The sequence below is a fragment of the Gavia stellata genome, chromosome 7 (genome assembly GCF_030936135.1).
Source record: "Gavia stellata isolate bGavSte3 chromosome 7, bGavSte3.hap2, whole genome shotgun sequence".
Classification (NCBI taxonomy): Eukaryota; Metazoa; Chordata; class Aves; order Gaviiformes; family Gaviidae; genus Gavia; species Gavia stellata.
Window position 1 is genome coordinate 8,096,593 of NC_082600.1, and position 17,177 is coordinate 8,113,769.

At 45.3% G+C, this 17,177-nt stretch overlaps 1 protein-coding gene across 1 annotated transcript in view; it reads left to right on the forward strand.

Moving 5' to 3' along the window:
- Positions 1–17,177, forward strand: part of PRKCH (protein kinase C eta) — a 119,324-nt gene that overhangs the window by 48,333 nt on the left and 53,814 nt on the right. The window contains exons 3-9 of the mRNA XM_059819334.1: positions 1,446–1,596; positions 2,428–2,462; positions 3,992–4,080; positions 5,761–5,890; positions 6,806–6,933; positions 9,162–9,305; positions 10,047–10,220. Coding sequence (XP_059675317.1) covers positions 1,446–1,596; positions 2,428–2,462; positions 3,992–4,080; positions 5,761–5,890; positions 6,806–6,933; positions 9,162–9,305; positions 10,047–10,220 — 851 coding nt within the window. The remainder of the gene's footprint in view (positions 1–1,445; positions 1,597–2,427; positions 2,463–3,991; positions 4,081–5,760; positions 5,891–6,805; positions 6,934–9,161; positions 9,306–10,046; positions 10,221–17,177) is intronic.

Below are 17,177 nucleotides of genomic sequence, written 5' to 3' on the forward strand. Positions count from 1 at the left end.
CCCTTTGAAGTGGCTGGGTTCAGTACTGACAGGATGGCTTCCCTTATCTCCATTCCTACAAAGAGGACCGGGAAATACGCCTGTGATGTGGGACTCTTACAATTCAAGCCTTGATCAGGTTTACAGCTTTTTCCTTTTTTTTTTTTTTCCCTCAGCGGTTAATCAACAAAGCTAGTTGAAAGCAGGGAAATGCTCTGCCCCCTTTTTATGGGTAAATGAAGTGGTAGGGTAACAGCTGTGTTTGTCTACTGCTGCCGATCCACTGCTCTGGGATGATCAGATGGGTGGGAAGTTTCCAGACTGCCTGTCCCTTCCTGTGTCATTACATCCATGCAGACGGTTGGGCAATAGCTGGCGTTTGTCTTGCATGCAGTCTGCGCTCAAAACAAGTCCTGAGTATGTACGTTGGTGCACAATCACTTCTAGCAGGCTCCATTGTGTGTCTCCAAAATGCACTTGTTAACAGGGCCTGATCCTATCCTTCAGAAAGCAACTAACGTGAAAACTGCAAATTTCATTTCATTTCTTCTGAGGCAAGTGTGTCCCAGATGAGGCTTTGATCTGGGAAGCTCAGCTGAGTCTGACCTGGTCTGTGCAAGGATCCCGGCGACCAGCTGGCTGGGATTTGCAAGTCAGATGGCTGCTGATGTATGGGAACGGCTTTCTTGATCTAGAGCTGTGTTCTGCCTTTTAAGAGTGACTGGTTTTGTGTAAATTGAGCTTTGCTAGGAATCTGTTATATGGCTGAACTAGACCCAGTTAAAAAAAAAATTAATTTTGGGAAAACTCAGATTTGAATACCAGCAGTTCCTGGGTCCCTGCTTCCCAGAACTTTAAAATATTATCTACCCTTTGGAAAATGAGCCCTTTAAAGACAGCTGAGTGTGGCACATCAGTCCTTGAAAAATTAGGCTGTGCCTTTTTATCCAATACAGGAAGCAAAATCGCTACAAATAGTGATACTGAAGTGTAGCATGAGAAAGTGGATAAACGCCATTCACTGAGCAAGGCATCACTTCAGCTTGGCAAGTGGGGCGCTGCTCTGTGGGGCTGGTCACTTGGTTGCACGCAGTCATGTTTTCAGGAGTTATTGCCCAAAAAGCTGTGAGTTATAATAACTTATTAGTCTTGAGCTTCTGGTCCATTTACAGCTTGTGAATTAATGGGTTAGTGACATGTCTCAACATGGGAGAGGAGTGAGAGGAAGATGGGAAGAGGCAGTTATTTCTAGATGAAGAATGTCATTTTGAGCTAAAGGGCCCTTTGCAATTAACTTCCTCTGTTGCCTGTTCCAGATGCTTTCCTCGTTCTAGAGTGTGGTCCCCTGACTTCTAAACAAGGGATGTAATTGTGGTCTTTGAAAGCATTTTGTGCCATAGCAAAAACAGGAGTAACAACTGTGCATGACTGTGTAATTACTTGTTTTTCTTTTTTCCTGTGCGCAGGGACCCTCCAGAGGGATCGAATTTTTAAGAACCTCACTCGGAAACGCCAGCGGGCAATGCGAAGGCGAGTGCATCAGGTGAACGGGCACAAATTCATGGCTACCTACCTGCGACAGCCTACGTACTGCTCGCACTGCAGGGAGTTCATCTGGTAAGAACGGCTTGAACGCGATGGTGTGGAGCTTCCTGTCCCTTTGTGTTTTGGGGACTGACATGCCACCCCTGGTCCTGAATCAGTCACCCAACACTTTACCAAGGGCCACTGATGTGACTCCCCTTGGCCAACAGGTTTAGCAGGGTACATTTACGCTGCAAACTGGAGTCTGCTGCAGAGAGGTCAGAGATGATGTGTATCTTGGATGCTGGAAGCAAACTGGGAGGGTGTGGGGATGGGGCAGTGTTCCTCACTTGTGAGCGTAGATATTATTTCGGGGGGCAAAAAAGTAACCCAAGAAATCTGAAGAAGGACCCCAAATATTCACTTGAGTGGAGCTTTAAGATTACACAGAGGAAAAACAGTTGCTTGAAAGACTAGAGAAAATGCCTGAGAATAGAAAAGCCATCAGATATGTGAGGTGTGGGGTGATACATGTGGGGGAGTAGGCAGAGCAGGGAGAGAAAAACTTAGATATGTCTCAAAAGAGCATGGAGTGGGAGAGGTAATAACAGGGTGTGGGCTGCTGGGATCAGTCTAATAAATGTGGTGTGTGTTGTAATAAAATGAGGCATTTCAGAAACTAGAGTGAGGGGGAATACGGGGAATAACATGCATATTGACAGCTTGTCCTATAAGCTACAGCCCTGGCAGTACTTTGTTATGCTCTCACAGCCCTGTGCTGAATTGCACCATCATTGCTGGGCAGTTTTGCCCCGGGGGCCTTGCCATTTGGGATCCTCTTGCATTTTGGCTCTCTCCTGTAAGAGAACTGCAGAAAGACTGGCTTTCTGATGTTAAATTTTGTTCGCATTTTGTTTTGAACAGGGGCGTGTTTGGGAAGCAGGGGTACCAGTGCCAAGGTAAGGTGCTCTGCTCCTGGACAGTGTGTGTGTGTCTGTGTAGAATGTGCTGTCTCAGGAGCACTCTCCTGTGCTGCTGGGACACCCTGCGGTTACAAGCTTCTCTGAAGTCACCACTCCTCTTCCCCCCCAGCCAGCCAAAACTGTGCATTTGAGCAGCCGTCAGGCTTGCATGCACGCAGGAGCAACCACTTACGTTCATGCAAACACCTAGGGGTCTGGTTGCTGTGTTTCACCCACAGTTTTCCTCCTGTGCAGATCTACTGAGATGCTGAGTACATGCAACACCCAGCTAGGCTTGAGAGATCCAGGATCTCTTCAGGACAGTGTTCAGCTGATGCTGGGACACAAAATATCCTGCTGGAATGGCCGTCCTCTGCCTTTGTCCACCTATGTAGTTCAACAAAGTGAAACTAGGGATGTGACTTCAAAGGGCAGCCTTGTGGGCTAGCATGCGCTTTTGTCTGAATGCATGTTTTGCCTGAATGGCTGTATAGATGTATGTGGTGCTTGTTTGCACTTAATTATTGTTCTTCCTTTCCCTTTTTCTATGGTAAGATATTTTTTATTATTATTTTTTTATTTTATTACTTGCCTCAGAGGTGTATGGTCACTCAGTATAGCCTTCTAACACAGCCTGTTTCTTGTGCGATGGAATAGGGCACTGGTGTCCTGATACGAAAGGAAGCTACATGTAAACAAAATAGATATTGTGCATAAAATTTCTGGGTGAAAGTGAATGTTATTGATAGACCGTTATGAGTGCAAGCTTGAGTCAGCAACAAACAGAATAGTGTGGAACCCTGCAACACCCCTGCAATGTACAGTTTCCGTTACAAAAAATCTCCTTACATAGACAGTAGCTATGGCCCTCGGTGGTGTCTACAGCACACGCTGGGTTATGGAGTAGAGGAATCCAAGTTCATTCCAGCCAAGCCAGCTTCAGACCTGGAAAGAACCCAACTCTGCTTTAGGGCTGATTAGCCCTCTTGATGGGGACTAGCTAATCAGCCCAGGCACAGCACCATTCTGCTGCAGTTATCCAGCTCCCCAGATCCACGCATTGCACTGAGCGTTAATGATGAACTAACCTGGCCAGGACTCACTCGGGTATCCAGTGTAAGAGACACTATGCCACTGAGATGCAGGGATGGCTTTTGATATCTCAGACCTGTGTTCTCTAATATTGTTTGTGTATGTTGTGAATAATACTCTCCACTGGATGCTTTCAACAGCATTTTTTTTTTAGTTCATTTGTGAAGTTACACTGTTATTTCTGTGGGCATCACCCATATTTTATATAGGCAGCTGTCTTCTAGGTTGATCTGGTGTGGAATTTCTGTTGCAATGGGTTGGAGATACATCTCCAGCTCTGTTATGAGATTTTTGGAAATTCCAAGCCACTGATTATTTTTCACATCTTTACTGCGTCCTGATGATATAGCTGAGCCTTACAGAACCCAGCTGATGGGTTGATGTGTTCTAAGCCTTCCAACAGCTCTTTTCAGCATGCCTCTCTTATTTCCTAGTATGCACCTGTGTTGTACACAAGCGCTGCCATCATCTCATTGTTACAGCTTGCACGTGCCAAAACAATACTAACAAGACCGATCTCAAGGTAAAGTCATGGTCGTTATTTTGGGTCATCATAATTTGGCAGTCCTGAGGTTTTCTGGGTTGTTGGGGGTTGTCCTATAATAGAAATTACTCTGTCTTACCTTTATTCTTACATTTTAAAGTGAGGAAGAGTGATAGGGACATGCATAAAGGCCATGCAATATCATGTGGTTGTTCTTCTGTTGATTCCAGTAACTGGCTGAACTGGCACATAGTTTAGGTAGGCATGGTGTCTTCATTGGAAGATATCAAGAAATAGCAAATCCACTGTTTTCCTTGGTAATTTTCTTTCATGATTAACTGTGTTGTCATGATAATTTGGTGCCCAGTTCTTAATGTGGATTTCTCTGGCTTTAAAATCTAAGCACTGGTCTTTTGTTATGCCTCTTTTTACTTTTCTGATAATTTAAAGTGCTCGTTTAATCATTGCTCCACACCTTTACTTTATGAAATTATTTCTGTTGTAATAAAGAACCCTTGCATAACTTGTGTTTCTGAAGGTTTTCTTTCTTGGTAGTTTTGGCTGTATTTGACAGGAGTAACGTCCCTACCTAAAAGTGCCCTGTACATTGCATGTCTCATTTCTGTAACTGGAAATTGTTTAATAACTGAGGAAAATGCAATTGAAATATTTTTAATCGGGAGGTACCTCTGTATTGTGCACCATGCAGAAGCCTTCTTTCCAGTGCAGATAAGCAATTGCCTTTGCTCGTTATTTCTTGCCTCTGAACTGCTGAGCTAGACGTCTTAAATGACCCCTTGCCAAATCAGATGAAAATAAGTTAAAATGCTTAAGGCTAAAGCACAAGTTAAATGGTGAGTCTCTTCACTCCTCTTTTAGGATCATAAAGGGTTTATAACACCTCTAAGCTACTTTAAAAGAAGTCAAAGGTGAGGAGGCAGCACTCACTTTAAACTCAGTCGCACCCGTGACTTTTCTTTGTGAAGTTGTGGGTTGCCCCTCAGTCTTCCAGGATCTGCAAGTTGAGACACAAAATGGAAAGTAATGAAGAGGTTCAATGGGGATGGGTTTCTTCAGACGATCTAACATTTTCTAAGGTGTCTTTGAGATCTGCATGATTCCCAGTTGGAAAAGAACAAGGTTAAAAAGGGGATGAGAGCAAACGATGAAGCGAAATGTGGGCCTGAAATCAAAGACTGTTAATAACAAGGAGGGTGAGAAGAGGAATGAGAATTTTAGGAGGAGCTGGGAAAAATATTCTATATTAAATTTAGTAAAATCAACAGTTTGACCTAGAGTTATGTGTTTGCACATAGTATGCAATAATTTAATAATTTGAAAACTGGTTAGTTACAAAATGCTGGAGCTAACATAATTTATATGTGGCACTTCAGTGTGATAGGTATGTGATGAGGTAATCCACATGTCTAATTCTAACTTGGTTTTAAGAATTTAAAATTGGCTAGGCAGCCCTTTTTAAAGTCTGCTTTGTTAGGTAGTCCAGCCTGATGGGCAAGGCAACCAGAGCAGGCTGGCAGCAGATGAGTTTGGTCACTCCATGTTCACTTGCGGTAAACCTCAGTGAGGTGATGGATTGGGACATTTTCTGAGATGGAATTATTTTCATAGTTTTGCACTTAAATGCCTGTATGTAAATGAACATCAGCTTATATATATGTATTTGAATTTTAAATCTGTGCTTTTCTTTTGGTGCCTCAGGTGGCTGAACAGAGGTTTGGAATCAACATTCCTCATAAGTTCAGCGTCCACAACTACAAAGTCCCGACTTTCTGTGACCACTGCGGTTCCTTGCTCTGGGGAATCATGCGACAGGGCCTACAGTGTAAAAGTGAGCAGCTTCTTACTGTAGCCTTTTCACAAAATACATACATTTTTAGACTCTCGATGCACTGTGTGGGCTTGATTTGTGCAACCTTCAAGAGAAAGCTGAGCAATGAATATTCATCTTTGCAAGAGTTAACAAAAACACTGATCTGCTTTTTAATCTCAGGCTTCCAGAGGGACTCTACTTTGCACTCTCAGCACAGTTTTGTTTAACTGGCATTATTGAAAACGTTCTTGGGTATTGCTGCTTCCTGCATTCATTTTTCCCTTTACCTGAAGGCTTTTCCTCAGCTAATGAGATAGGGCAATGAAAAGGCATCCGAGGTCATTGCTTTAGGTTGACTACCCTGTCTGTCACACTGTTAATTGATGACAAAGCATGTCCTGGTGTTATGTTTTTGTTTCAGTGATCCAGACTGTAAAATCGTATGAGTAACAGTTTCCACTTGCCTTCATCTCCCACAAGAGGGTGTATGTGTGTCCACGAGTGAGAGCAAGAAAGATTTTAGTTTCCTGCTGAACAATTTATCTTTAGTACTAGATACCTGCAAATGCAGGGGAAGTTTGTTGCAAATTCGGTGACATTATAAATCCTAATTTTACCTGCAGGCATAGCTGCAATAGTATTTATATACCTGACAAACGTGTGCTTATGAATAGCTTCAGGCAATGTGGCATCCTACTTGGAGAGTGGGGTATATTCCTGATTTTCAGAAGTTTATTCTTTTTTGAGAGTCCTAATTTTGTTTCTGCTGAGATCAGTGTCAAAAATTCTTTCAGTTTAAAGACAGAGGGTAGATCCAGATGGGCATATTTCCTGAAGCAGAATTGCTAAATTATTTCTGAGCAATAAATCCCTCCAAGTAATTTTAATTGTTCCTTTGCTTTTACTTTCCATCCCTACCATCACCCCTGTCAGTCTGTAAAATGAACGTCCATATTCGATGCCAAGCAAATGTTGCACCGAACTGCGGGGTGAACTCAGCAGAGCTTGCTAAAACCTTGGCATGCATGGGTCTGCAACCAGGAAGCATTTCCCCAAATTCGGTGAGTTTTTTTCTTTTTTTTTTTTTCCTCTTCTATTTAAAACATTTACAACTGAGTCTTTATATGGGTGCGGGAGAAGCCAGAGACTTCAGTTATGGCAGATGGCGTTGGGTGGTGGACTGCATGAGTAGGTTGTTACCGTCTGTGGCTTGTGACAAAGACTTCACCTGGAAAATGGATGTCTTGCGTCCAGGTTTACCCTGACAGAGGTTTTAGTCTATAGGTGTTGCTTTGTTGTCTGCTTACATTTCACAGTAGTGTGACTCCATTGACTCTTTTATCTGTTGGGCATGAATGAGAGGAGAATGAGACCCCAAAGTAATTAATGGTCAATATAATTCATGCCATACTTTTTTTTTTTACCTTTTCCACAAACACAAGTGCACTGTCTGCATATGTGGCTTGGAATAGAGCGTAAGAAGAGCTCAGCAGGAGGCCTAGGTTCTCTTCCCTGCTTTGTCACTGTTTTTCTGAGTAATTTTGGAGAAACTGTTTCACTCTTCACTACAGTTTCCCCAGTTAAAATCTGTGGTCCCTGTCAACACATTATCATCTCTGGTCTTTGCTGTCCAAGCCAGGGTCCTAGTGAGCTTGTTGCCAGGGTTGGGACATATATGTACAATTTTTACTTACCAGTACTTGGGGCATCCTAGAAATCCAGCTGTTGTATATCTACATCTATTCAGAGAGTTTAAAACACGCTGTAAGAGCTTGAGTGAAAATGCCCGTAAAGCGTAACGGAAATCAGAGCTGTCATTTGATAACAAGTTTTCATCACGTTTCCTTTGCTAGCAGTTTTGAAAAGTGAGTTTGCTTGAAACCACAATAACCCATAATAAAATGTTGGTCTATTTATTTTTATTTGACCAAAAAGAAAATATTAAAACCCCAAACATACTTGCCAGACCTGGTAAATCTTGTCATACATATAGTCAGCTACATTGGTTGACCACATGATGCTGTATCAGCCTAGCCTGTTCATTAGGCTGTGCTGCCCCTTTTGATTTCAGTTGGTTTGTAGCAAATGAGACTTTCTTATCTTCATTCTTCATGCTGTAGCAGTTCAGGGGGACAGTTACCCTGGGAGCCACAGAGAAACACAAGTCCCACACTCCCTTCTCAGTTCCTTAAAAATCAGCACTTGTTAGCATAATCTGCACATCAATCTGTTGTTTGCATAATCTGCACATCAAAAGGAGGTGAAACCAGGAAAATAAATATCTGTGCTTGGTGTTTAACAATCTCTTCTCGTAATTGGTGAGCTAAAGACTCTAGGTAAGTGTTCCCCCTGTGCTGTAAGCTTAAACCTGTTGGGAGTTTCGCTGTCCTGAATGCTCTTGGTTCTTTCCCCATGGCTGGGGTTGCCATTTCTGTGGCAGTGAGACAAGTCTTTGCAGAAAAGAAGTTTGCTTTACATCAAAGTAGTCACAAGGTGGAGCTCAAGAAGTCCGTCTGACTTTGTCTGGGCTAATAAACTGAATAAAAGTACTTGTGGTTTATACGTGTACTCATACCTGGAGAGTTGTGTACAGAGGGCACTGGAGGTTGGCTTGATCTTCGTATACTGCAAAAACAGAAGCTCTAGAAATGTGTGCTAATACTGGTACAATTCCTGAAAATGCAGACACCTTACTGCTGGTGTGGGAATGAACGGCCTTCCATCACATTTACAGCAGAGGAGGAAGCCAGCAAGCAGCCCAGCTGGTGGAAAGAAAAATATTTTGAAGTTTGAGTCCTACTGAACTGGGCTTTGAGTAAGAGTCTTAAAATCAGGTAGAAACCTAAGAGATTCAGGTGAAATATGCTCAGGTTCTAGATCTCACCAGCATAAATTATGCAGTCCTCCTCACTCTAGGAGGAGGAGTTCCTCCTAGTTAGATAGGAGACTTGGATTTCCACACTCATTGTCTTATTTTTCTGGGGAGTGAGGATGAGGAGAGGCAGGCTTGCCTCTTGGATCTGCTGGGTGGTGTGTTTACAACTTAAAATGCCCAGGTCAGGAACCAGCGTTGACATCTCAGCACAGCTCTGCGCAGTGCTGAGGTTGGCCAGTCACACGTAACAGCTGTGTGGGGTGGTGGTACCAACGTGCTTTCTGTTCCAGTGGCCATACAGTGCATCTGAACAGGTCCTAAATGCCCAGGTTGGTAGGTTGGCTGCTTGTGTACACTTCTGAAGCAAAAGTACAATTTCTATGCAGACTGATACTTACTTACTTTCCTCCACAGAAACTGGTTTCAAGATCTACTTTGAGACATCAGGGAAAAGGCAGCCTGAAAGATGGCAACAACGTTAGTGAAAGTTCAGCGAGCAAACTTGGGATCAAAGACTTAACCTTCCTTCGTGTATTGGGAAAGGGCAGTTTTGGAAAGGTGAGAGTTATTTATGGCTCTTTTGGGGAAAACCACATCCCTTATTTAAGAAGCTCCAAGGTAGATGAAGTTATTTCATAATGTGACACACAGTTTGTCTGGTGAAGTACGCTTTGTGTGACAAGGTTGGTTACAGAGAGCAAGGAGAAAAGGGAAGAGAAAGCAAGCTGACAGCAAAGTGAAGAATTGGATATCACAAAAAAGAAAAAAGTTAGCAACCAAAGGAACATCTGCATGCCAGGGCCCATACCAGAAATTGCAAGTGTGTGCATTAGCACTCGTTTGGGCAGCATTTCTTGGAGCATGTAAAGACTTTTCCTTTAAAGGAAACAAAGCACTGGTTTCAAATGCAGTGAGATGGGGTTTTGTTTCTCTGCTTTGCCCAAAAGCCAATGTGAAATGGTGCATTTGAATTTGATAACTGAGGAGGGAAGTGGGATGGATGGCACTGCTCAGGGGGTTTGCCCTGGCACAGTGGATGAGCTTTGACCAGCCAGCCCCACGCCAGACATTGGAGCAACGTGTGTGGGCGTTTCTACCCAGAGAAGCCTGCTGCAGACAGTAGCACATGTGTCATCGATTGTACACTGATGCACATACTAACAGGCTGACTCACTTGCATCCACAAGCCTGGTCATGAGATAACTGACCTTTCTAGTGTGAGAAGGTGTGAGAAGGCTCTGTGTTGCTCGTAGAAACTGAGGACTCGGCCCTTGCAATTCACCATACCCTTTGGTTTAGGTAATGCTTGCCAAGATGAAAGAGAGCGGGCAGCTCTATGCAGTGAAGGTGTTGAAGAAGGATGTCATCCTCCAAGATGACGATGTTGAATGCACCATGACCGAGAAACGCATCCTTTCCTTAGCAAGGAACCACCCATTCCTCACCAAGCTCTACTGTTGCTTCCAGACTCCTGTAAGTATAGCCTGGGCAGTGGACAGCCTTCCTCCTGACACTGGCTGGTACATTCAGGACAGAGGCACTCTCCTGTGTATTTGGTCCCTGGCCTGTTATAAATGTCCACCCTAGACCCAGGAGAAACCTCTCTGCTCAAGAGTGAACAGAGCACTCTGCTATATTCCACCTCTAACATCTGCTGGGCATTTGACAAACAAAATCCTGGCTTGTTCTAAGCTCCCTAACAAAATGGTAGTAACAGGGAAGCATTTCTTTGTGTCTTCCCTAGAAACATCTCTGTGCCATTGAATGTTTCCAAATGCATATGCGCAAGTGTCTACAGACCTGCAGTGTCCCCCGGTTGCTGTGGGATCTCAGGCTCTGCTGTCTCGCTACCTGAATTTTGACAGGACTGTGTTTACGCTGAATTATCTGCAAACTCAATGAATTTTACTTGGAAGCAGGGGTAGCCTCCTGTCTCCACCAGCCTTTGTATACTGCTCAGAACTGCATGAAAGATCCTTCTGAGGTCACTGGAAAGGATCTTACTGACATGGGTGGACACTGAATCAGATTCATATACAGTTGGTATTTTCTTGTGTAGCTAAGACAAATGATGGCATTGCTGTCACTTGTGGTACGTATACCTCAGTGGGGGACTGCACGTACGCTGCCTGTCCAGCTCAGAGCCTCCTTCAGTGTGTGCATGGTGGGTGGGGGCTTGTTGCTGATGTGAGTGGTGGAGGGAGGAGTGGCTGTGATGGAGGCAGTGGCCACAGCCGTGTCCCAGCAAGGTGAGTTTGGGAATCCCTGAGCTAAGCTGTTATTAGGACCAAAGCATTTTCTGCAGTGTAGCTCTAGCTCTTCCAAACTGCCTGGGCTCCTTTCCAGTTGCTTTTTGTCCGTTGCTAAATGTTAAAGAGCATGTTTTCCTCTTAGAAGAGGCAGGAGAAACTTGCCCTTTTAATTGTGGTTTCATGCCTCCTTCATAAACCCAAAATACTTTAAAAAAAAAAAAAAGGCAAAAAAGACAGACAAATGCGTCCTGCCACCCACCCGTTTCTCTTCTCACTGGGGTGATGCAACAGTCAGCTATGGAGTTTAAGAGCTGTGCTCGTTTAGGGTGGAGCCCTTGGGTAGGCTCACGTAATAGAAATGAGGTGGTTTGGTTTTTTACAGCTTATGTGGTTCACAGAGCAGCTGTGCTGTATAGCAGAAACAGAACTTAAAGCTCACTGTTGTCACGAGTAACCACGGAAACTCCTCTTTTATTTCATAGTGTGAAGACACAGGGCCCAAATTTGAATGGCTTTCCTGAAGTTCTCATGTAAAATATCAGAAAAGTCCAGTATTGATGTGTGCTGTTTGAGGTCAGATGTGGGATAGCGGTGGGTTTTGCCACTCATTGCTATGCTCTTTGCTATAGCTTTTCTTACTGAATTGCAGTGTAGATGTGAAAATAGCAAATGCAGTCCTGGGCTGGGTAGAGTATTTCCTGTGAACTTAGGGAAGATTTAAGGTCACTGTGCTAGTACTGTCCATGATGTTCAAAAAAATGAATGCAATCTGCTATGGGTGCAGGCAAGGTCTTCTGGGCTGATGAAGTAATGCCAGTGTCTTTTGCAAAGGGGAAAAAAGGGAAGAACTCAGCCTGTTTAGACTAGCAAATTGAAAGCAAAAAGAGGATCTGATTGATGTCTGCAGATGTCGAACACTGAGGAGGGAAACAAAGCTGTCAAGATGCTGGCTGTCAAGATGCTGGCTAAGATTAAATGAGTCTAGACTGGCCATGGATACAGTTAGACTGGAAATGAAAAGGAGGTTGCTAAACAGTAGAGCAGCCTGGAACAGGAATTTCTGGACCGGCTTCTTGTCAGAGGAGCGGAGGGAAGAACCCCTCAGCCCTTGCTGCCCTGAACGCAGAGCTGGTCAGTCTCTGAAAGGGTGCCAAGGGAGTGGTGCTTGTCATAGCAGGACCCTGCTATTTCCAGTTTTTCCCAGGTTCTTCTTCTACTTGAATCCCCCTTTGCTTCATTATCTGGATTGTCAGTAACAGCAAACCACTTCCCTCCAATAATAAACAAAACCAAAAAGGGAAGCGTTTACAAAAGAAAAAGTAGATTTCAGACTAATGCGGTTCATCGCGTCTTTTGTCCGTGTTGTGCACTCAGTGACACCCACCTCAATCCAGTATAACCAGATGTAAATTGCTTCTAAAAGCATAATTAAATCCCTTTGCTATAATAGAGAAATGATTGCAACAGCAGGGTATTCATTGGACAGAGTTCTTCCAGGAGGGCTTAACCAGGCTGATACAGTACTTAGGGTTTCTGCTCGTTCTTTACACGGCAGTGGGTTAGCTCATCCATTAATACGAACCTGGCACAAAAGAATATATGTATTAAAATAAAACAGTAACCCCTTATTCAAAATGTCGGCCTTCAGCCATATTTAAAACACCAAAGCACTTTCTTGTGTTTGGAGTTGGGGGTGGGTTACACAAAACAATACCTAGTTTCACTTGCAGTTACATGGAAACCACATCACATGTATCACACTTACGGCCCAAACTCTGAAAATGTGGTATTAACAGTCCACGTTATGAAAAACAAAGCATGACTCCAGTCTGTTATGGAGATCCCAGATAAATAATGACCTCCTGGGCCTGCCTTCAGGAATTTTTCAAGAACTAGCCATTTTGAGGCTTCTTGCCATTTGCCAAAGCAAAGCCAGAGCTTGATTCCATAAGATGCATCAAGACAGGCTGGGTAGTAGCCCAACTGGAACGTACCTGGGATTTATGGTAGGTGTCAGGTTCAGTATGAGCCAGCAGTGCAGTCCCATTGCACGTAAGTTAAATTACGTACTGGGCTGCTTCAGGAGCTCAAGGGAAGTCATTATCCCCTCTGCTTGGCACTGGTGAGGCTGCATCTAGAATAGGGGTGTCCAGTTATGCCCCCTTCCTTCCCAGTTCAAGAGGAAATTGTGGAAACTGGAAAGGAAGGACCTTGGAAGCACCTGAAATGCTGCAGCAGTTTGGGGACAGAGCACTCAAAGGGTTTGAGGGTTTGGCTGGATTGAGAGCCATTTGAATTCTGACTCTTGTATAATATTCCACTCAAACCAGCAAACTCTTCTCCTGACCTAGACAGCCTGGGGCATGTCTGCGCTGCGCAGTGCGATGTCATGTAGCGCTAGTAATCTAGCACTAGCTCAGCTGGCACAAGTACCAGAAAGAGCAATGCATTGCCTGAGTTCATCTATATTGCTGCTACTTTTGCTCACCTGTTTTAGGAGCTCACTGTGTTTTTTCTGTGCTTGCATCAACTGCTGATGGTTTTCAGAAAGGTTTTCTGTTCTCTTGTGCTGCCTCTGTGCTCCGGGTGGTCCCAGTTTAGTCTCAGCTGCAGCATAAGCGATACCCACTAGCAAGGGCTGCTTTATTTGCCCAGGGTGGGCTGAGGCTGCCTGACATCCAAACAGCCTCCTTGCTCTGTCGCAGAGAAATACTGCAGCCACTAGGTGGTAGGAGCTGCGAGGGTTGTCTCTGCCTGGCATGGGTCACAGTTTTCAGAGCCTAAAGAGGAAATATTAGCTGCACAGCAGGCTGGCAGAGGCTGGACATGGCCCTCTGTGTGCCTGGCGCTGGGCTGGGCAGTTTCGGACTTGCACCTCTGGATTCCTTTCCTGTGAAAGGCAAGGAAAGGAGCCTGCTGGTCTCTTGCAGGGGGGCAGTTTAAGTCCTGCTCCAGCTGCATCTGTGTGAGGTCTTCCTTCCTCACCACGTCTCTGTTTTTTTTAATTACTATTTTCTTTTAATTGAAAGCTTTGCTTTCCACCTCGCCTGAGCCATTTGCCTCTGCTTTTTCTAGGGCCTTAGAATCATCCTTTAGTGTCAGCGAGGATTATGCTCCCGCTGCAGTAATCTGTGAGTTGCTGACAGGTCCTGAGGCTGACCTGTGGATAATCGTGGATCCTGCGTTAGGGGTCACAAGCACCAAAAAATGCTCGTTTCCATTTACCTGCCGCTGGTGTCATCCAACACCTCAACAATACTGTCCTCGAATGGGTGAAAGAGGCTATATGTATAAATAGCTAAGTCAGTAATTTAATCCTGGGGAATGTGGATCCTGGAATGTTTTAATTAAAATGAGTTTGCAGTAAGTAGGTCCTGTCTTCTTTGGGGTTTAGGAACCATCCTTCCTGCACAGGTGGCTTGCTTTTAAATCCTTTTGTCTCCACTCCTATGCATGAGAATGAAAAGGGCTGGGGGAGATCAGCTTCCCATGCAAATAGCATGAAATAGCTTCTGGGTTTTATGTTTATTGCCCTTATCTCTTTCTTTCCTCATGACCGCAGGGTGCTTCCAGGGGCCTGTCCCCCAGGCAATGCTGTTTCCAGCACTGTCCCTGCTAGCCTGATCGTTACATGGATTTGCTCTCCGTGTGGCTCTGCTGACAGTTGCTGAGGCACAGAGCCTGCCCCTGTTGTTCCAAAAATAGTGAGACACGAGAACTTGGCAGAGGGACATGATTTTCTATAACGAGCGTCCTTTTGAGATAATAGCTAGCAGGGGTGCTATTGAAGCCGGTAGGGACTGGCCCAGGGACTCCAGGGCAGTTAATCATTGAACTGGTCCCATTTTACGAGGGCAGCCTGCTGACCAGCACGCAGCTTTCCACCCCCTTTACAAGCTGTGGGCTGATGTCATGCTCTCAGCATGGAAGGGGAAGGTTTCTCCACGTCTCTGCTGGCTCTTGGGGCACTCAAGCAGTTCTTCTGAGGTCAGTGTAGGCATCATGTCATGGATCACACAGGTGTTTAGAGACATGAGCCTGTATCTCACCTCCTAGAAGCGTTAGAGCTAACCTGGTGCCTTTGACGGGAGCATAATTTTCAAGTGAGGGCCCACCAGCCACCAGCAAAAGTGGTGGAACTAAGCAATGGCAGCTGGCTGGCTGCTCACCCACCTGTCGGTCCCTGGATGCCACAGGAGAGGTCTAGGTGCCCTGGTATGTCCTTGCAGTCCATCAATCATGGTCCCTCCGGGGGATCTCCAGCATCAGCCTGGTTGTCCACTCCACTGTCACCAAGAGGGTAGAACACAGTGCAGAGCCCCCGGGCAGAGCCTGGCATGGTGAAGGTGAGGAAGGCTGGAAAGGCAGCGGCAGCCTTCCTGAGGCTCTGGTTAGATGAACAAGCATCCTGACACAGGCCTTGGAGCGTGCTGGTGGGCGGTAAGGAAGCGGTGAGGCCTCTTTGATGTTCTCTTTGAAAGGCACTGAGAGGGAGCCCTTCGGGAGCAGAGAGGACAGCTTTGATCATCTGCCAGGCTCTAAACCCCCAAGCCTTCCCTCTAGGGCATGTCAGGGAGGCACAACTCAATATGTGCATACACCCGACAGCCAAGTGCACTTCTTGGATGCTTTTCTGCAAGCATTGTGACTTTTTCCCTTGTTCTTCAGCATTGAGACTGTTGCTAGCCCCAAGCCACTGTGCTGGAAGACCAGCACATGCTTCAGTTCTGTTGCTGCCAGTCAAATTCAAGCGAAGATGGTGATGGGAAATCCCGTTTCTAGGCCTGGCATTTTCCAAAAAGCTTGGTACAGTCTAGCATGCCTTCTGACCATAAACACAGGCGCCCCGCTGGGGGCTTGCTGCAGAGTCCTTCTGAAGTCAGGCTTTAAGGAGCTTGAGTTGTGCTTTACCTGGGACCCTGGGGCGGTGAGTTAGGTTTTTTGGCGGGATGTTGGACAGGGAGGTACAGGGGAATTTACTCTCTCGATCCGCACTCTCCAGTGCGGCTTCTGCAGGTGTGTGTGCCGCGGTGCCCCCATGTTGGCTTTGCAACCTCAGGAAGGGCAGTTGGTTTCTGTCTTTCTCCAGCTCCTGTCCTGTCTAGCAACCGAATAAAGGCAGACTGGTCAAAATGGTCTTTCTGTGGGTTTACAGTGTTCACATTCACCAAAAACCCATGATACTTTTGCTGGCATGCTGGCCCAAGTTGCCTGGTAAACTAGATGTTGTGAGGCCTCCAAAGCCCGGTGTGAAAGGCTCAGCTTGCTCTGACGTGCACAGTTAACACCTTGCAGTGGTCTCTTCGTTGCAGGAACATAAGGGGTTGGGTTGTGGTTTTTTTGTAGGCAGAGTGGTTTTGCTTGCAGAAGATGAAACAAGGTCAGAGTGACATTTCTGATTTTTATCTGTGAACTTTGTTGTGTGTCCACACTTAGGCTGCATGTTGAGGTGATAGGAACTGAAGTGAAAATATGAACAGAAGGGTTAGCTGCCATCATCACGTTGTAGCCCCCGAGTGTAACTTTCCCACCCCTGGTTGTTGACGGGCTTTGGATACTTACATTTTTATGAAGCTGAGAAAATGCCTGTCTCCATCTGCAGTGGCTTATGAAAGAGATGGTGACTGTTACACAATGTCATCAAGCTTAGTGCAAGGGTAGCTGAAGGAGATGCTGTTCCCTGTGGTTAGCCACAGTATGCAAGTCTAATATTTTTCTTTGGACTTAAAATTGAGGAAATTGTGGCATAAAAAAGGGTCAAAGTGGAACCAAGTCACAAGGAGCCTGAGCAAGCAGGTGCCAGTCAGTATTGAGGAGGAGGAGGGGGCGGAAAAGGCAGTCGAAGCCTAGAGAAGATGTAACTAGCTGAGGTGCAGCCCAGTGGTGCTTTAGGTTTCAGTCTCTTTGAAGCCGTATTGCTTTCCAGGTGATGTTTAAGGTGGGAGAATGGATCCAGTAGCAAGCTGTTTCCAAGTGGCCCTTGGGTGTTTTGGCACTCTTAATTTTCCTGAAGACCTTTGGCCGAGCTTGTAGAGGTCTCTAGCCTTCCCCAGCACAGTCTGAGGCCAGCAGATATTGCAGAGTTCAGTATTTTTAAAAACAGATTGGTCACTCCAAACTGGAAACAGAAATTCCAGTAGCTTTTTTGTGAGCTGAGGGCTGTAAAAACAGCATGATC